The sequence below is a fragment of the Asterias rubens genome, chromosome 15 (assembly GCF_902459465.1).
Source record: "Asterias rubens chromosome 15, eAstRub1.3, whole genome shotgun sequence".
In the NCBI taxonomy this organism is placed as follows: domain Eukaryota; kingdom Metazoa; phylum Echinodermata; class Asteroidea; order Forcipulatida; family Asteriidae; genus Asterias; species Asterias rubens.
In genome coordinates, this window is record NC_047076.1 from 6,098,339 (window position 1) to 6,115,194 (window position 16,856).

Consider the following 16,856-nt stretch of genomic DNA (forward strand, 5'->3'; position numbering starts at 1 on the left):
AACTCTGGTTTTCCCCATATACTCCAATGTGTGTAAGCACTGTATACATACATGTACGCAGTACTTTCCTGAGATCTGTGGGGGAAAAAAAGCACTTTAATCAAGAAATATTCATAAATCAACCAGCTCTGGTGATTCGAATGAGAAATTATAAAAAGCTGTCGCCATGGTAAGGGTTTCAGACAATGTAGAGTTGGTCGTTCCATGTAACCAACCAATAGTGGATTGTTCCGTAACCACGGAACAAGCTGCTAATGAATAGAGGATAAATGTCATATCACGGTCGCGCTGTGCGTCACAAGGAGAGTCGAAACAATCTAGAAATGACGATGGGAATTTCTTTCACTCAAAACTATTGTCTGTTTTTTTTGCCGTTGAGCTGTTTAGGAGGAGGAGTCTCTTAACATGAAAAAAATGTCAAAGATTTCTTGTCCTTTCCTTTCGTCAGAGTTGATGTAGTAGTTTCTTTCTTCTATGGGAAGGGATGAAGTTTTGGAATTTTGTATCATGTCCTACATGAGTATAGTTCATGGCGAAATCGATACAGCCGTTGGAAATAAACGACGGCTGTGTTCGCACAATTAAACGTCGACAATCGCTCATTCTCCTGGGCGGGTATGGCCTCGTGTTTCATTACATGTTTTTGCACATATTAAGTTTTCGCAGTCTATTTAAAGTCGGGGCATTGTGCACGGGGGTGTTTGTTCATGTACGTATCACGGAAATTGATATTCTTTAAGATGGTAGAGAGAACTGGGTCATGAGACATGGGGAGGACTATTCAGCTGGTGTTATATTTCACTCAATCTTTGTTGACTTTACCGGGAAACAGTCGGGGGATGACTAGACCCTCTGCTGTGGCCAAATGGACCAAGAGAATTGAAACCTTGCAGCCATTCACAAAATGAAAGTGGGCAGTTTAAAGTCCAAGTGACATCAACCTTAAAGGTGGTGTCTTTCAATCGATAGAGAATGGAATACATTGGAGGACATTCTAAAGAAGTCATATTCTGGATTCTTGTTGTTCCTAGAACTCACTTCAAACAGAAATCATGCTAGGGTGCAGTCTTTCCTGTGATTAAATGAACACCCAGCAGGGTGGATATGTGCGCATTACAAGTCTTATTATTATTATTATTATTATTATTATTATTATTATTATTATTATTATTATTATTATTATTATTATTATTATTATTATTATTATTATTATTATTATTATTATTATTATTATTATTATTATTATTATTATTATTATTATTATTATTATTATTATTATTATTAGGAAAGAGAATGGAATACATTGGAAGACATTCTAAGGGGGTGAAATTTTTAAGTTCTAGAGAGTCATATTTTAAGTTGTGTTGTTCCTTTTTAGAAAGCACAACAAGGCATCACCCTTAAAGGTGCAGTCTTTCACGTAGAACTAAAAGAACAGTGTACATGTGAAGACATTCTAAAGGAGTCCTATTTTAAGTTGCGTCGTTTCTTTACGGAAATCACTACAATTTGACATCACGCTTAAAGGTGCAGTTTTTACCATCGGTAAGACATCTGCTCTATAATGGCAAAGGTTGTGGGTTTGATATCCCACCCAAATAAATATACGACAGGGCCCAGGAAAGTACTATCGGTGTAAGAGTGACCGCAAGTAATATTCTTTGTCCCGATGCAAATTTGGAACAAATATCTTCTTCAACAAACAAAATTTTCTGCTTTCTTTTCCTAACAGATCTTCAAGTCACTTGTGAAGAGCAGATTATGCCAAATGTAAGTATGTTACAAATGTTGATAAAGATAGCGCAAGTATCAGTATCAAGAAAAATGTGGGTAGAAGTGAACTTTCAGATGCAGAATGCAATTGCAGCCAAATATTTGCAAGTCATTAAAGGCACTAGACACTATTGGTAAACTCAAGATAATTGTTAGCATGAAAACTTACTTGGTAACAAGCAAAGTAAAGCTGTTGATAGTACAAAACATTGTGAGAAACAGCTCCCTCTGAAGTATAAGGAAGTTTGTGAGAAAGAGTAATTTCTCACTCAAATATTAAAAGACTTCAGGCCTGAAGCCTTATATTAGGCATCTGAAAGCACACAAATTAGTGCAACAGGGGTGTTTTTTATTTCATTATTCTCTTTCAACTTCGATGACCAACTGAGTTAGAAATTTTCACAGGTTTATTATTTTGCATATGTTGGGATACACCAAGTGAGAATACTGGTCTGTGACAATTTCTGAAGGTGTCCAGTGCCTTTAAACATAAGAAGAAGAAAAAATAGCCAAGGCGCATGGTTTCCAAGTCAGAATAGCTCTCCAAACTGAAGGGCCATCAAAGCTAGATTTCTATCTCCTTGAGGTCGTTTGTTGATAATGAATTCCTCCCGCAATAGTCTCTTGGAGGGCTCATTAAGTCTGGACCACTTTGTCAATTGAGCTCTCCCACAACATTACCCATTCAATTATGAACTGGCCATCTTAAAGTGGCGATGTAAAAAACTTGGGTTTAATGACAAAATACAGGATTGGTAATTATAGAAGGGGAAAAAATGGATTTGTTTCAATCTGAAAGGGCATTGATTATAAATTTAAGCCAATTTCATACCTCAAGATAAATAACAGAGTTAAAGATTCACTCACATTTCCAAGATAGAGAAATAAGATTGATATTGGTAAAGACAAAACCAACCAAAACTGGAGACCCATCGGTCGTCTTGGATACTCTTCTCCCGTCTCAGTTCCTTGAAAGAAAATACATGAAGAGGAAAGATAGAAAAAATTGCGTCTCCTCACTCCCTATCAATTTTCTAACGTCCCGCTCGATTTGAGTGATGATTCATGGCCAATATAGACACTCCACCCTTTTCTAAAGGACATGGATGGTAAATTATGGATCTGTATACTCGCCTTGACATGTCTGTTTAGAATTGGACGAGTAAAAAGCCTTGGCACAATTATCGTTAGGGTCTGATGAGAAATTGGATTGGAAATCAATTTGACTTGGGGAGTCGGTGGTTTGGAAATGATGTGTTAGGATTGTCTTATTGACTGACGGTGTCTTGTGCGTATTGAAACGTTCAGGACCTAGCTGGTCCTAACCATGTTGATGGGGGCAATTCTGTTTCTTCAGGTGCTTTAGTTTGACATCGTTTATACTATTTAAATATTGTTTGGAAAACCTCAGAATAAGACTTGACCTCTGATTCCGGTAACTTGACAAAAATTAAGAATTTGCCCAACTGACTAGCATTCGTGTCACGGTTATCATTTAACCTGTACATTGTAGCACAAATTGGGGCATGATTGGGAAGTAGGATTTAAACAAAATAATAAGCATCCTCATCCAAAGTTTTAATTTTGTTTTGATGTTAATTTTTAGTAAACTTGGTTGTATTATGTACAAAATAAAAAAATATTAATTACCTGTTTTGTTAAGGGGTCAAATATCATGCCTATAGACATCACTTAAAAGAAAAAAGATTTTCAAAGCTAAAGTAACTGGTATTTAAAAGTTCAACAAAAGGAACCATTCTTAATTTTTTTTCCTTTTTTTTTTCAGAGAATGGGCGGAGAGGGCTCCACCAGAGAACATCGTCAGGGTTCTTCTTTGCCTTCGACTGCTTCTCAGGGACCAAGTATACCAGGTAAATAACATTATCTTTATTTTTATTTTTTTAATTCTCATCTTTAAAACAAGACAGTTGTTTTAAAGATGAGGATGAATATCCCTCCAGCTTTAAAAAGCAACGCATTGGAATCGGGCTTGAAATAAAATAGAAAACAATTCTACCCATAACTATAACCAAACTAGGGTCAGTGTCATCAAAAGCAGGCTTTATATTCTTGCTTCTTGTTAATCTGATTTCCCATTTAGTGCCCCCGTGAAAAATCAGCAAATTTGTTATAAAATAGCCTGAAAAGTCAATAGAAGCCTACACCACATGTAGGTCAGCCTTAGTACTAAAACAAAAATCTGACTGTTCCCCCAAGGGCTAAATTTTGTGCCTAAAAAAGCTTGTAAGCAGATCTAAGCACAGGTTCTTTGTTTTGTAATCCATTTTGAACAGGCATTAGCGCAGTCAAATCATCGTAATCGTTTGTGAAAATACACTGAAATGACTAAGTAAGCACCCAAAGCAATGCTTACAGCTTTATGAAATTGGGTCAATGACCCTTTATGACCCTTTATGACCCTTGGGTCAATTTATAACAAAGCTGTTCAGTTGAAACTATTTCTTCAAAAGTTTTCCATTTGACGAGCAAAAAGTTAGAAGGGATTTTATGCAGGTACCCCCTTTGTGCTCAGCAAGATGTAGCAATTTATTATTTTGCTTATGAAATTGTACTGAAAGACATAATGTTGTCTCACACAAAAAAATGGTCAATTTGTTTTATTAAATTGACGGGAAAAAAACCCATTCAAACCGATGACTCAACATTTATTGGCAAAGGATTTGCCATTTTTTTGTGTGTGTGTGATTTTCCATGCATGTAATAAAGCTTTCATTTTATATAATAATTATCCAGTTGGGCTGTCCGACACTAAAAAGAATGTAGCAATTCTGTATGTATACGACCGTCTTCATCTTCATCAATAAGAAGAAACCAAAGCAAAACAGACGACTCAACAGTTTTTTTGTCTACATGCAGTTGCACACTCACTCATGTACATGTTAAAAGGTTATCCATTCGATATCATTTTTACAATGTACATCAAGCTTGGAGACATATTGCTTAAACACTTACTTTTCATGCCCGCATCGCTCATCGCTCCACGGTGGCTGTGTGGCCATGACACAAACCACTTGCAAATTTAGATCCGTTGCCATGGGAACCAAATGCCATGCACAGGTGAAGTAATTGGTTTTTGTTTAATAATTGACCTTGTGCGGTATGGAATATATGTAATGCAGATGGAATTGGGAACATTAAAAGGCTGGATGGGTGGGGGAAGGGAAGAGAAGGGGGGTGGGGGCGGGGGCAAGCTGTTTGTGATAATACAGAAAAGATACATCACCAGGGGTCGATTTCACAAAGAGTTAGGACTCGTCTTATCTTGAGTTAGGACGAGTAACTCGCCCTAACTTAGGATTAATCTTAAGGTCTGCATGCTACAGTGCAGGGTTGGGACTCGTCCTTAGTCCTAAGATTAGTCTTTGTGCAAAGAGTTTTGTGCAATCGACGGCAGCTGTTCAACATGAATCTACTGTCGCAAGAGTTGTTCAAATGATTCCTCAGAGAATCAAGCTCAAATTATTGATTGAACATCAATATGACTTGGATCTTATGTATATGGATACAGATAATCATGTCTGGTATGCCAGTGCAATAGTTACATGTAAGCGTCAAGTATACCTTTGAGCTTTGGAACCATTCAAATTGTTTTAGTTCTAATATAAATGTATAAATGTATTTATACCATGAAACAAACCTGTGCAAAGATTATGGTAGCATTTTTGAGATGTTGCCAAAAATGTGGAACCGTTATGGCCATTTACATATGTAGGAAGAATAATTCATAATTGGAAAGCACAATCTCAGAAACTTTTCATGCATCATGAAATGTTTCTCAGATTAACAATTTATTGAATCCCTTTCTCTAGAACCACTTTCTAGGAAGGCAATCGATTTTCAAAATATTATACATTTTCAACAGCTGCTGTGCTTGCTAGCAATTGTGGTCAATAGTTTTTGGAGTAATTTCAAAAGGTATACCCTCCCTTTAAAGGCAGTGGACGCTATTGGTAATTACTCAAAATAAATATCATCATAAAACCTTTCTGGATTACGAGTAATAGGGAGAGGTTGATAAAACATTGTGAGAAACGGCTCCCTCTGAAGTAACATAGTTTTTAAGAAAGAAGAAATTTTTCACGAATTTGATTTCGAGACCTCAGATTTAGAATTTAAGGTCTCAAAATCAGGCATCTGAAAGCACACAACTTCATGTGACAAGGGTGTTTTTTCTTTCATTATTACCTCGCAACTTCAACGACCAATTGAGCTCAAATTTTCACAGTTTTGTTATTTTATGCATATGTTGAGATACACCGGTCTTTGACAATTACCAATAGTGTCCGGTGTCTTTAATCCATCAAACTTGATTGAAAACTAGAGGAAAGATTGGGGTAGTCACGATGATGGATTTTTCACACCCCCACGCCTCATAATGTTGACACTAAATTTGTGCGTGTCTTCTGTCATGTTATATATCAGGGCTTTGTGTCGTGCGGTCTGATTCAAGTTGCTTTGCAATTAAGCCTCCATGCTCTTATATCCAGTGTGTTGACCAAGCGATTTGAAATAATTCAATTACTACACGGAGGTCTTGTGTGGTGGCAGAGCTCTGCGCAAAACTCAGTTTTACACATGTACAGTATGTGTTGTGTTTGCATGCACACTAAATGATTTCATACTCTGGCCTCGAAATAACAAACAGCACCCACAGCAAGTGCTGCGATGCCCTGGGTACGGGGACGTCTCCCAGGTCAAAATTCCAGTTGAACCTTGTTAAACTGGGTTCAACTGGAACTAGTTGAAACCAGTTGATAAACTAGTTAAACACAGTAAAAACCAGTTGGTTTAATATGGAAAATGGACAGACACCAACTGGTTTATAATTTAAACTCAGTTGAACACAGTTAAACCTAGTCCAAACCAGTTGGTTAATATGGAAAATGGACGAGTTTGGTCACTATCCAGTTGAACCAGTTGACCCCAGTTAACTAGGTTCAACTGGAATTTTGACCTGGGCTCCTGTTAAAGTTTCCTCATAGAGGTGTCCCTTACCCAAGAAAAGTGTTTGTGCCCCTTGAAGAGCGAAGGTCAAGGCCTACATATTGTAGGCTGATAGATACAGTTTAGAATGATTTCTAAATTACCATGGGTGGTATTGAATGGTCAAACAGTAGGAGGGTTGACTGTGTATTGTGTAGATGCATTCACTACACGATATTGCGGGGTAGCATAGTTTGATCTATCATTCAAAACCACAGTGGACGATGTTGAGTTGTCAGACAGTAGGAGGGTTGACTGTATACTGTGATATCGTCAGTGGGTAATATCAGGCATGCAACTCTTCTGCGTTTCCGCGGAATTCCGCGTTTTTTTTCTCTTTTTTTCCCGTTTTTTTAATTTTATTTAGCCTAATATATGCCTGGCATTAACAGTGTACAACTACAATCATGTAAAATAAGCCTAGTACATGCTAAAAATGCACCTTGGAGCATAATAAACCTCAACATTTTCTAGGGTACCATTGTGGGTATCATGTCCCATGGCGTTTCGGCTGCCTCGCTCCGCACTTGCCTTGTGCCTTTGAAAATTTTCCTCTTTTTTTTTCAACGGGCAGTTGCATGCCTGTAATATAGGGTGCATTCGTTTAGCTTCCCTGGGTCGACCCCGGTGTGTGACGGGTCTTTTTTGTAGGACGAACGTGTGCAGATAATTACCCACGTACGTCCTGGAAAAAAACCCACGCCACACACCGGGGTCGACCCAGGGAAGCTAAACGAACGCACCCATTGAAACGGCAAACATGGATAAACTTATTACAATTGCATCAGGAAAAATAATAATATAAGCAATATGAGTTAGTTTGTTACTTACTCCCTAATTGCTTGATACTCATCCTAATGATCGCACGATACTTTCACTTGATACTTACTTCATATAATTACAGGATATAGTCATTCCCTACAATTGACTAATACACACTCCCTCTCATGCCTTCATACTTACTTCATATAATTACAGGATAGTCATTCCCTACAATTGACTAATACACACTCCCTCTCATGCCTTGATACTTACTTCATATAATTACAGGATAGTCATTCCCTACAATTGACTAATACACACTCCCTCTCATGCCTTCATACTTACTTCATATAATTACAGGATAGTCATTCCCTACAATTGACTAATACACACTCCCTCTCATGCCTTGATACTTACTTCATATAATTACAGGATAGTCATTCCCTACAATTGACTAATACACACTCCCTCTCATGCCTTGATACTTACTTCATATAATTACAGGATAGTCATTCCCTACAATTGACTAATACACACTCCCTCTCATGCCTTGATACATACATTATTCATGGATAGTTTTACCAATGCAGAGTTTTCAGGGGGCAACTTTGTTAAAAAAAATACTAATTTGAAATCATTAAACCAACCGAGATGTGGATAGACCAACATTTTCATCCTGTTATTTCTTCTTTTTGGGGGTTTTGTTTGTTTTTTTCCATCCAGAAAAAGTTGTTCGAGCTGGATGGAGTAAAAGTGCTCTCAGAGGTATGTAATAATTATAGTATTTAGAGAGAAAGAATGCCTTCAAATCAAAATTACCAGTTTAAATGTACACCTTGTATCTATAAAGCAATAAAAGTAATCCTTATTTTGTGAACGTTCCAGAAGATTTATTTTTAGAACACAGAAATTCAACTAAATGTAAGCAGACAGAATCAAAAATACTTGAAAATGTTATGGTTATGTCTGGTCCATTGTTGTGTGTTTAGTTATAACAATGGTTGATTGTAGAATGGGAATATTTGATTACACAGTACCCATGGGAGGAAAGCTCAAATTAAGTCATTGATATTGCTGTATCGTTACTTATGCATCAGTGAACACTGAAACAACAGGCTGGCTATACATGCATCATACAAGCTATTGGACAGTGGGAAAAGCATCATAGTGAATTGTGAATTAAATTTGTTCTTTCATAATAAAAAGTCAATCAAAAGCCATTTTGAATGGGGTTGCACTTTTTAAATTTGTAATCAATCTAGTTTTGCGGAAAACCCGTTCTTTTCCTGAAGACCATCAGAGCATACTGATCGAAACGTTGAGTTGTTATACCACAGGTTCTCTACTGAACTGCCACAACTCAAGACAATATCTTTACTAGATTAAATTTCCACCATACAAAGTTTCAAATCTACCTTTTTTTAATCAATGTGTACTCTTCTCTAGCTTTCTGTGGTAGGTTGTGCATTAACAATTATCTACTCTTGTTTATTTTTTTATTTTTTACATCTGTTCTTTTTCAACAGAAATTGCAAGTTGTTACAGAGAGTTATCTTCGCAATGGACAGCAGCCATTCTTGGCGGACATTCTCAAAGAAATGACAAGTGAGTTTAAATGAGTATTTTGTTGTTTAATTATTATTATTATTTTTTACTCAAAAGGTTATCATGTCCTATTACCCTCCAATTTCCTTTTTCTTAAGAAACACATTTTCAAGATGTCCGAGTGTTTTAGTAATACTGAGTTCTTACAGTCATAGCAATAAATACTATATTAATGTGTCTTTTCTCTTGCAGATATTTTCCAGAAGTTAGCAAGTGATGGTAAACAGCGGGAGTGGCTCATTGCTTGTGGTGCACACAAGGTATTTCATTTCCAATTGTTTCTCTCTCAAAGTGTTTCATGTATGCAATGATATTTTCCTAAATGGTAGTACCGTTTAACTGAATTGAATTTACCTAAAATTGCTCAGAGTTGGAGGCTTAATGATAATTTGAATTAATATTTGAGTGTGGATTTTGTTATTTTCCTCTGCAGCCTTTGGTTTTGTTGCTCTCAGCCAGTGATGTCATGGTACTCCATTGTTCCCTGTATGCCCTCATTAGTATTGCACAGAGGTAAGTTACGCTGTGTCTTAATTCTAGGGTATGGCTATACAACTACGGCTATGGCTAGATTTCAGCGTCATCATGCATTGAAGTATAGGACATCTGTAGCCATTCCATTTCACTTTTTTCATGAGCTGTCTTGATTTTTGCACAGGGCTTCACATGCAATTACTGATAAACTCACATTATCAAACAATGACTAGGAATTAATTTGTCTGCTGCCCCCTTCTGCTCAAAGTCTTTCAATGTGTCTTTTGAAAACAGATTGAACACAGTTTTGAGATCAGGTTGGCTGAGTGGTTTCTTTCCCTGCCTTTCACCTCTGTGGATCCTAGTTCGATTCCCACCTCAGACCGGAGCCTTGAATGTGGATTGGGCGTTCAGTCCCTACCTGATTTCAGGGATTTGCTCCATTTGGGGTTTTCCTCCCACATCTAAAGCTGAACATTTCTTCTTGTTTCCTATCCATCCTGTTGTTGGCCTGGCCCTTATTATGCTTTTGGATGTGTAATCAAAAAATAAACAAAAACATTGTTGATAATGTGTGTTTTATTCTTCCTAGTCCCGAGCCGATAGCTGTGATTGGTGAATTGGATTGCATCGAAACACTGCTGAGAATTATTCAAGAATACGACATTCTTTCAAGAAAGTAAGTCTGACCTTCTCATTCTGTTGAGAAAAAGGGGGGGGGGGGAAATCGTCCTAAATTTGGATCATATGTAAAAGAAGAATGTTGAGTAGTGTTTATATATGTCAAGAATGACTACTTCTAGCAAAAAGTGGAAAGCATGGTCTTTTGTTAGAGCTGTCAGTTGAAGTTCTCCCTGTCAATGGAGCTCCAACAGATAATGTCAAATCAGTGATGGCGTTACACTTGAATCTTGCTGAAATCAGTTGATAGACAAAAAAATTAAAATCTTTTTACAATGAAAATCTTGTCTCATTTGAACTCAATTGCCGTATTATTTAATGGTTGTTATAATGATTTTCAGAAAATTTGACTTGTTGCCGTTTCGTTCAAGCTGGTCCGTAAGGTTTTTCTGAAAAGGTAACATTTTTTTATCATCTGATAATTGAGGGCTTCGCCTTAATTATCCTTGGAGAACATGTAACACAAAATAAACTTTATTTATCTTGGAACAGTTGAGGAGTTGTTTAAGCTGTCAACAAAATAAAATACTTGCCAAGGAGACTAGTGTGATTAATTTGCATAACTTGTTTATTTTATAATTTTTAGGTTGGCAGCGGTCTTGCTGCGGTACCTCTGTGTTGAGAGTCAGGTGAAAGAGCAAGTGAAGATATGCGATGGCATCCCAATCCTGCTTAGCGTCTTACATTGTGATAATATAAAGCTCCTACTGAATGTGGTAAGTGAAACTGAGAAATTAAAACTTTGCTGATCTGTCTTCGTTGGATAGACGGAATCAAAGAACTCACAGGCTTATCAATGAGATGCACATCGATCTGCACTGGATAGACAGAAGTGGAACTCCATCATAACCAGGGTCACATAGGGTCAGCCATGACTCATAGGACGACAAAGACAACGATCTGTCTTACCTTCTTATGTTTTTATGTCAAATAACTGTGTTGCTCACTTTCAAAATTTGGGTTCTTACTTATCAGCGTATCCATGGCATTGCCCCTGTTTATCTTTGAAGTTAAGTTTGGGAGTATCAAACGGCTAGGAATCTGCGATCATCACATAAATCCATTCTTACCCCCCCCCCCCAGTTAACAAAACCAAAGCGTATGGTTCCTGTTCCTTCCAACATGCAGCAGTTTAGTTAGGGAACAGTCATTCAGAGGTTGTTAAACAGGCTGAAACATCGTCAGAACGCTTACTTTGTACATTTGTATTTCCCTTACAGGGCTTAGGGGCCTCATGGTGATATGCGCTATATAAGAATGGTCTATTATTTTTTGTCTGGTTTTCTCGTTGATGATTTTTGACATGTTGTCTTCTCCTACCCCCCCACACAGGTTTGGTGCGTTGTTCTCTTATCTGGTGACCCGGACACCAGCAATGACGTCAGAATCATGGGTGGAATTCCTCTCTTGCTGTCATTACTCCAGTAAGTGGAACCAACATTTAATTTCTTGTCATTCCAGTAAGTGGAACCAACATTTAATTTCTTGTCATTCCAGTAAGTGGAACCAACATTTAATTTCTTGTCATTCCAGTAAGTGGAACCAACATTTAATTTCTTGTCATTTGTCCAGAATGACTCCCAGAAAAGCAAACTTAATCACTCTGCTATCCAAGAACCCAACGGAGAGAAGACAATGAAAATCGTTTGTTTTAAATGTGGGAGGAGAGCCTTAGATGATTATGCCCCTTGAAAACCCATGCTTCAGGTAGGGACTGTAAGCCCAATCCAAATATGGCCCCCCCGGCGTGATTCGAACCGGGCTCCTCGAGGTGGAAGGCAAGGCAAGATACGCCTCGGCAAACCTAATCAACAATGGTTTATATCAGATAGTTCAAAATAATAAATAAAAGTTTGAAAGTTTTTTTATGCAACAGGAAGGTTTATAATTTATTGCTGACTTTGATTTTCTTTTGCAGGGGTAAGCACTTTACGACAGACCAGACCCCAACGAGCAGTTTACCAAGTGCCAGCTCATCTGGAAGAATGCTGTCATTTCCTGAAGAAACTGTGAGTTTATTCACTTAAGATTTGTTTTTTCGATCTTGGTGCTTTTCGTTTCTGATGCTAATAAACATCAAAATAAAAATCACTCTTTTCCTTGATTTAAGTTGTTTTTACTTTACACTGATGTATATTAAAGGAACACGTTGCCTTGGATCGGACGAGTTGGTCTATAAAAAGCGTTTGAAACTGTTTGTTATGAAATGTATATAGTTGGAAAGATGTTTTTAAAGTAGAATATAATGATCCACACAAGTATCACTCAAAATTGCACGGTTTTCCTTTTACGTCGCAAACTAACACGGTCGGCCATTTATGGGAGTCAAAATTTTGACTCCCATAAATGGCCGACCGTGTTATTGGACGAGGTAAAAAGAAAACCACGCAATTTTGAGGCATATTTGTGTAGATCATTGTATTCTGCTTTTACATCATCTTTCTAACCATATGCATTTTATAACAAACGGTCACAAACGCTTTTCAAAGACCAACTCGACCGATTCAAGGCAACGTGTTCCTTTAAGCTCTGTGGAAAAACCTTGGAAAGTACTGAGTATACAGTGCTTTTAAAAACAAAATAATCTCCTTTTCGAAAAACTTGCTAAGAAGATCTTTTAAATTTGTGGTCTTTCTTTCTTACTGAAAAGATTTCATGTAGTTACATGGCCCTTCATTTTGCCTTATGTTTGTTATTGCAGGAGGAAGTACAGTTAGCAGATATACTCGCCTTGCAATCAGCCTGTTGTTCTGCTTTAACCGAACTTGTTCTGAATGACACCAACGGCCAGCAGATTGTACTGGTAAGTGTTTAGACCTTGCTTGTCATCTCAAATCATTTTGATACATAACTGTAAAAGAGCTACTCCAGTAGCTTTTTCCCTCGTACTGCATCTCTTTGGAACTCCTTGCCTGGTGCATGTTTCCCTTCATCCTATGATCTGCCATCTTTTAAGAGGAATATCAATTCCTACCTTCATCTCCACTGAGTTTCTGCATTTCTATGTTTTTTCCTTGTAGCCCTTTACCTAGAGTGGCTTTTAGCCTTGTTTTGGGCAAACTTGCATAATTTTTTTTTTTAAAACAACAAAAACTCTGCACTTTCTAGATTCATCCATATACATGACATCATATTGCAGGCTGTCGAAACTACAATGAATGGTCATACAGTAGGAGGGTTGACTGTATACTGTGTAGTTACCTTCACCACATGATATCATACTGCAGGTTGGCACAGTGCAGTATCATCCAAATCACAGTGGATGGTATTGAATGGTCATACAGTAGGAGGGTTGACTGTATACTGTGTAGTTACCTTCACCACATGATATCATACTGCAGGTTGGCACAGTGCAGTATCATCCAAATCACAGTGGATGGTATTGAATGGTCATACAGTAGGAGGGTTGACTGTATACTGTGTAGTTACCTTCACCACATGATATCATACTGCAGGTTGGCACAGTGCAGCATCATCCAAATCACAGTGGATGGTATTGAATGGTCAGATAGTAGGAGGGTTAAATTTAAGTGTGTTTTCCCAATTGTTTTCGTACACTAGAACAATGGAGTCTATTGTCTTGGCATGCTGATCTTCCCACAAGAAACAAGCAATACGAGAGATGCAGAAGCAGTTAGCAACTTACAGGTAAATCCCTTTTTTCTGTTCCCCCCCCCTTTTTTTTCTTCAATGCATTGAGCCTTAAGCCTACATTTTTGCTCTTGCTTTTGATGGGGTATTAGGCCCAATTTCGTAGAGCTGCTTAGCATAAAAACTTTGCTTAGCATGAAATTGCTTCCTTGATAAAAACAGGATTACCAACCAAATTTCCACATGATTTTCAGGATAAGCAAACAACAGTTGAATTCCAGTAACAATCAATATGGCAACAAATGGAAATTTGGTTGGTAATCCTGTTTTTATCAAGGAAGAAATTTCATGCTAAGCACATTTTTGTGCTTGGCAGCTCTTTGAAATTGGGCCCTGGGGTTTCTGATCAGCAGAGTCCTGATCTTAAGTTCGATCTTAAAAATGTTTCTTGTTGTTACAGCCCCCCTTTATAAAGACTCAATTTTAAAAAATGTGTAAGGAGTCAGTTTGAAAGGTAACCACATCCAAAGTATAGTGTTTTTGGTCAGATCGCTGAAAACGCCTGATCTCTTTTAAGTGAAGTTAGCACATATGACCGTGTATAAAATACCACAGCTTGTATTAGGTGATGGTTACATCGATGGTTCGTTTATTAAAATCTAAAGGGCTTGAATAAATTTTTCCAATATATCTTTGCGACTTTCAGTCACCTTTCTGAAATCTTTTGTTATCGACAGAAAAATGCCTTCCGAACCCTACGCTTCCTGTTCAGCATGGAGAGAAACCGTCAGATGTTCAAACGCCTCTTCCCTCCTGACCTCTTTGAAGAGTTTATCGACGTGGGTCACTATGTCAAGGAAATCAATGACTACAAGAAACTGGTTACAAGAGTCAATAGTCTATCAGTGAGTATTTTAAGTCATTCTCAATCCATCTTCTCAAAACCCATTATGGGAAAGCTCCATTAAAGGGAAGGTACACTATTGGTAATTGTCAAAGACCAGTCTTCTCACTTGGTGTATCTTAACACATGCATAAAATAACAAACCTCAAAATTTGAGCTCAATTGGTCATCGGAGTTGGGAGAAAATGATGAAAGAAAAAAACACCCTTGTTGGACGAATTTGTGTCTAGCTAGAAGTCTTTTATTATTTTAGTGAGAAATTACCTCTATTTCAAAATCTATGCTACTTCAGAGGGAGCTGTTTCTCACAATGTTTTATACTATCAACAGCTCTCCAATGCTCGTTACCAAGTCAGTTTTAAGTTAATATTTGTTTTGAGTAATTACCAAACGTGTACCTTCCCTTTAAAGAGTGTCGTAGTTTGTCAACGAAACACTCAGAAAGTATATATCCTTTTCAGTGAGAGAGTGCATTCACATTGATCTACTTGGGTTCTTAAACTTAATGGATAAACAGTTATTTGAGAAGAAAATTGCTTATGTGAAATTGTTTGCTAATTTCTCCAAAACTACAGCACCTCAGCAAGTAATATTTTAAGTGAAGCTTTCTACCATCATTATGTTAAAACCCTGTAAGTTTATCTGTTGATATTAGTGTTTTGTGTCATACAAAACCCATTAAAGCCATTATACACTTTCGGTACAGAAAAAAAAGTTCACAGATTTACAAATAACTTGCAGGGTTTACACAAGGTAATGGTGAAAGACTTCTCTTGAAATATTATTCCATGAAATGCTTTACTTTTTGAGAAAACATTAAAACAATATCAATTCTATATAGCGAGAATTACACATTTATTTTGAACACATGTCATGACACGAGGAATTGGTGGAAACAAGGATGGGTTTTCCCGTTATTTTCTACCGACTCCGATGACCGATTGAGCCTAAATTTGCACAGGTTTGTTATTTTATATAGAAGTTGTGATACACGAAGTGTGGGCCTTGGACAATACTGTTTACCGAAAGTGTCCAATGGCTTTAAGAGAAGGTGACTTCTCTGCAGTCTTCTTGGAGTTGCAGTTCCATTACTACAATTTGTTGTTTCCATCGTCTTTAGGAGGAGAAGATCCAAGAGATACAGTTGAAGTTCCAGGAGGCCAATCAGAATAAGGAGCCATCCAAGTCCATCTCAGGCTACCTTGTCTATGAGCACCTTGGGACGGGCGCTTTTGGAAGTGTCTACAAGGTAAGAGGGAAAACTACATCTGTGTTGAGAACAATGTCAAGTGTTTTTGTTTTAAAGAGAGCCAAATGCCTTTATTGTTGTACGGCCATTATTTTTAAATCTCTTTTTGGACCACTGAACCATAATGAGGCTGGAAGGGTACAATAGTCTGGTCCCCTTGCGGTATAATTGTAATCAATGTTCATTAACTGCATTTGAAGACGGGGAATGCTACAGTCTGTGCCTCCTGTGTTTTTTTCCTTCAAAACTTCACTTGTAGCCTCCATTGGAAATTGAACCACCATGCAAAATGCACTCTGCTCCAAAGCAGATGACAGAGCCCAAGTTGAATCCGGAGCCCCAAGCCTAGGTTTGGAATAGGCCACTGGTTTCACACCTAACCACCCAAAACCCTTTAAGATCCCATGGCAAGTTTCACACACTGTTGTTCGGTTCTGAGTTCTGCAATTCAAAACTTGCCACGCTTGGCATGAGACAAACCCTAGAGTGTCATGGTCGTGTGGTTTAGAGCATCGAATTCAAGTTCTGGTGGTTAAGTCATCAGAGTGCGGGTTCGAATCCCGGTAGTGACACTTGTGTTTTTGAGCAAGATGTTTTACTATATTTGCTTGCAAAGTTAGAGGTTGATATTGTGTATGAAAAAGCCTTTGGAGCGCTACAGTTGCCCAGGTTGTATACTCGCCAGTGAGCTGAGAAAGACTACAGGAATGTTATTGGCCCAATGACCAGGGCACTAATGTAAAGCGGATGGAGACAGTTATTGTGAAATGCACTGTATAAGCACTAGTTATTATTATATTATTATTAATGGAA

At 37.7% G+C, this 16,856-nt stretch overlaps 1 protein-coding gene across 3 annotated transcripts in view; it reads left to right on the forward strand.

Annotated features, from left to right (window-relative positions):
* Positions 1–16,856, forward strand: part of LOC117299988 (serine/threonine-protein kinase Nek10-like) — a 46,949-nt gene that overhangs the window by 21,163 nt on the left and 8,930 nt on the right. For all 3 annotated transcript variants that reach the window (XM_033783625.1, XM_033783627.1, XM_033783626.1), the window contains exons 6-19: positions 1,733–1,770; positions 3,560–3,644; positions 8,263–8,304; positions 9,066–9,144; positions 9,337–9,404; positions 9,578–9,657; positions 10,211–10,297; positions 10,886–11,015; positions 11,632–11,723; positions 12,218–12,308; positions 13,001–13,102; positions 13,861–13,947; positions 14,628–14,795; positions 15,915–16,043. In XM_033783625.1, the coding sequence (XP_033639516.1) occupies positions 1,733–1,770; positions 3,560–3,644; positions 8,263–8,304; positions 9,066–9,144; positions 9,337–9,404; positions 9,578–9,657; positions 10,211–10,297; positions 10,886–11,015; positions 11,632–11,723; positions 12,218–12,308; positions 13,001–13,102; positions 13,861–13,947; positions 14,628–14,795; positions 15,915–16,043 (1,278 nt within the window). The remainder of the gene's footprint in view (positions 1–1,732; positions 1,771–3,559; positions 3,645–8,262; positions 8,305–9,065; positions 9,145–9,336; positions 9,405–9,577; positions 9,658–10,210; positions 10,298–10,885; positions 11,016–11,631; positions 11,724–12,217; positions 12,309–13,000; positions 13,103–13,860; positions 13,948–14,627; positions 14,796–15,914; positions 16,044–16,856) is intronic.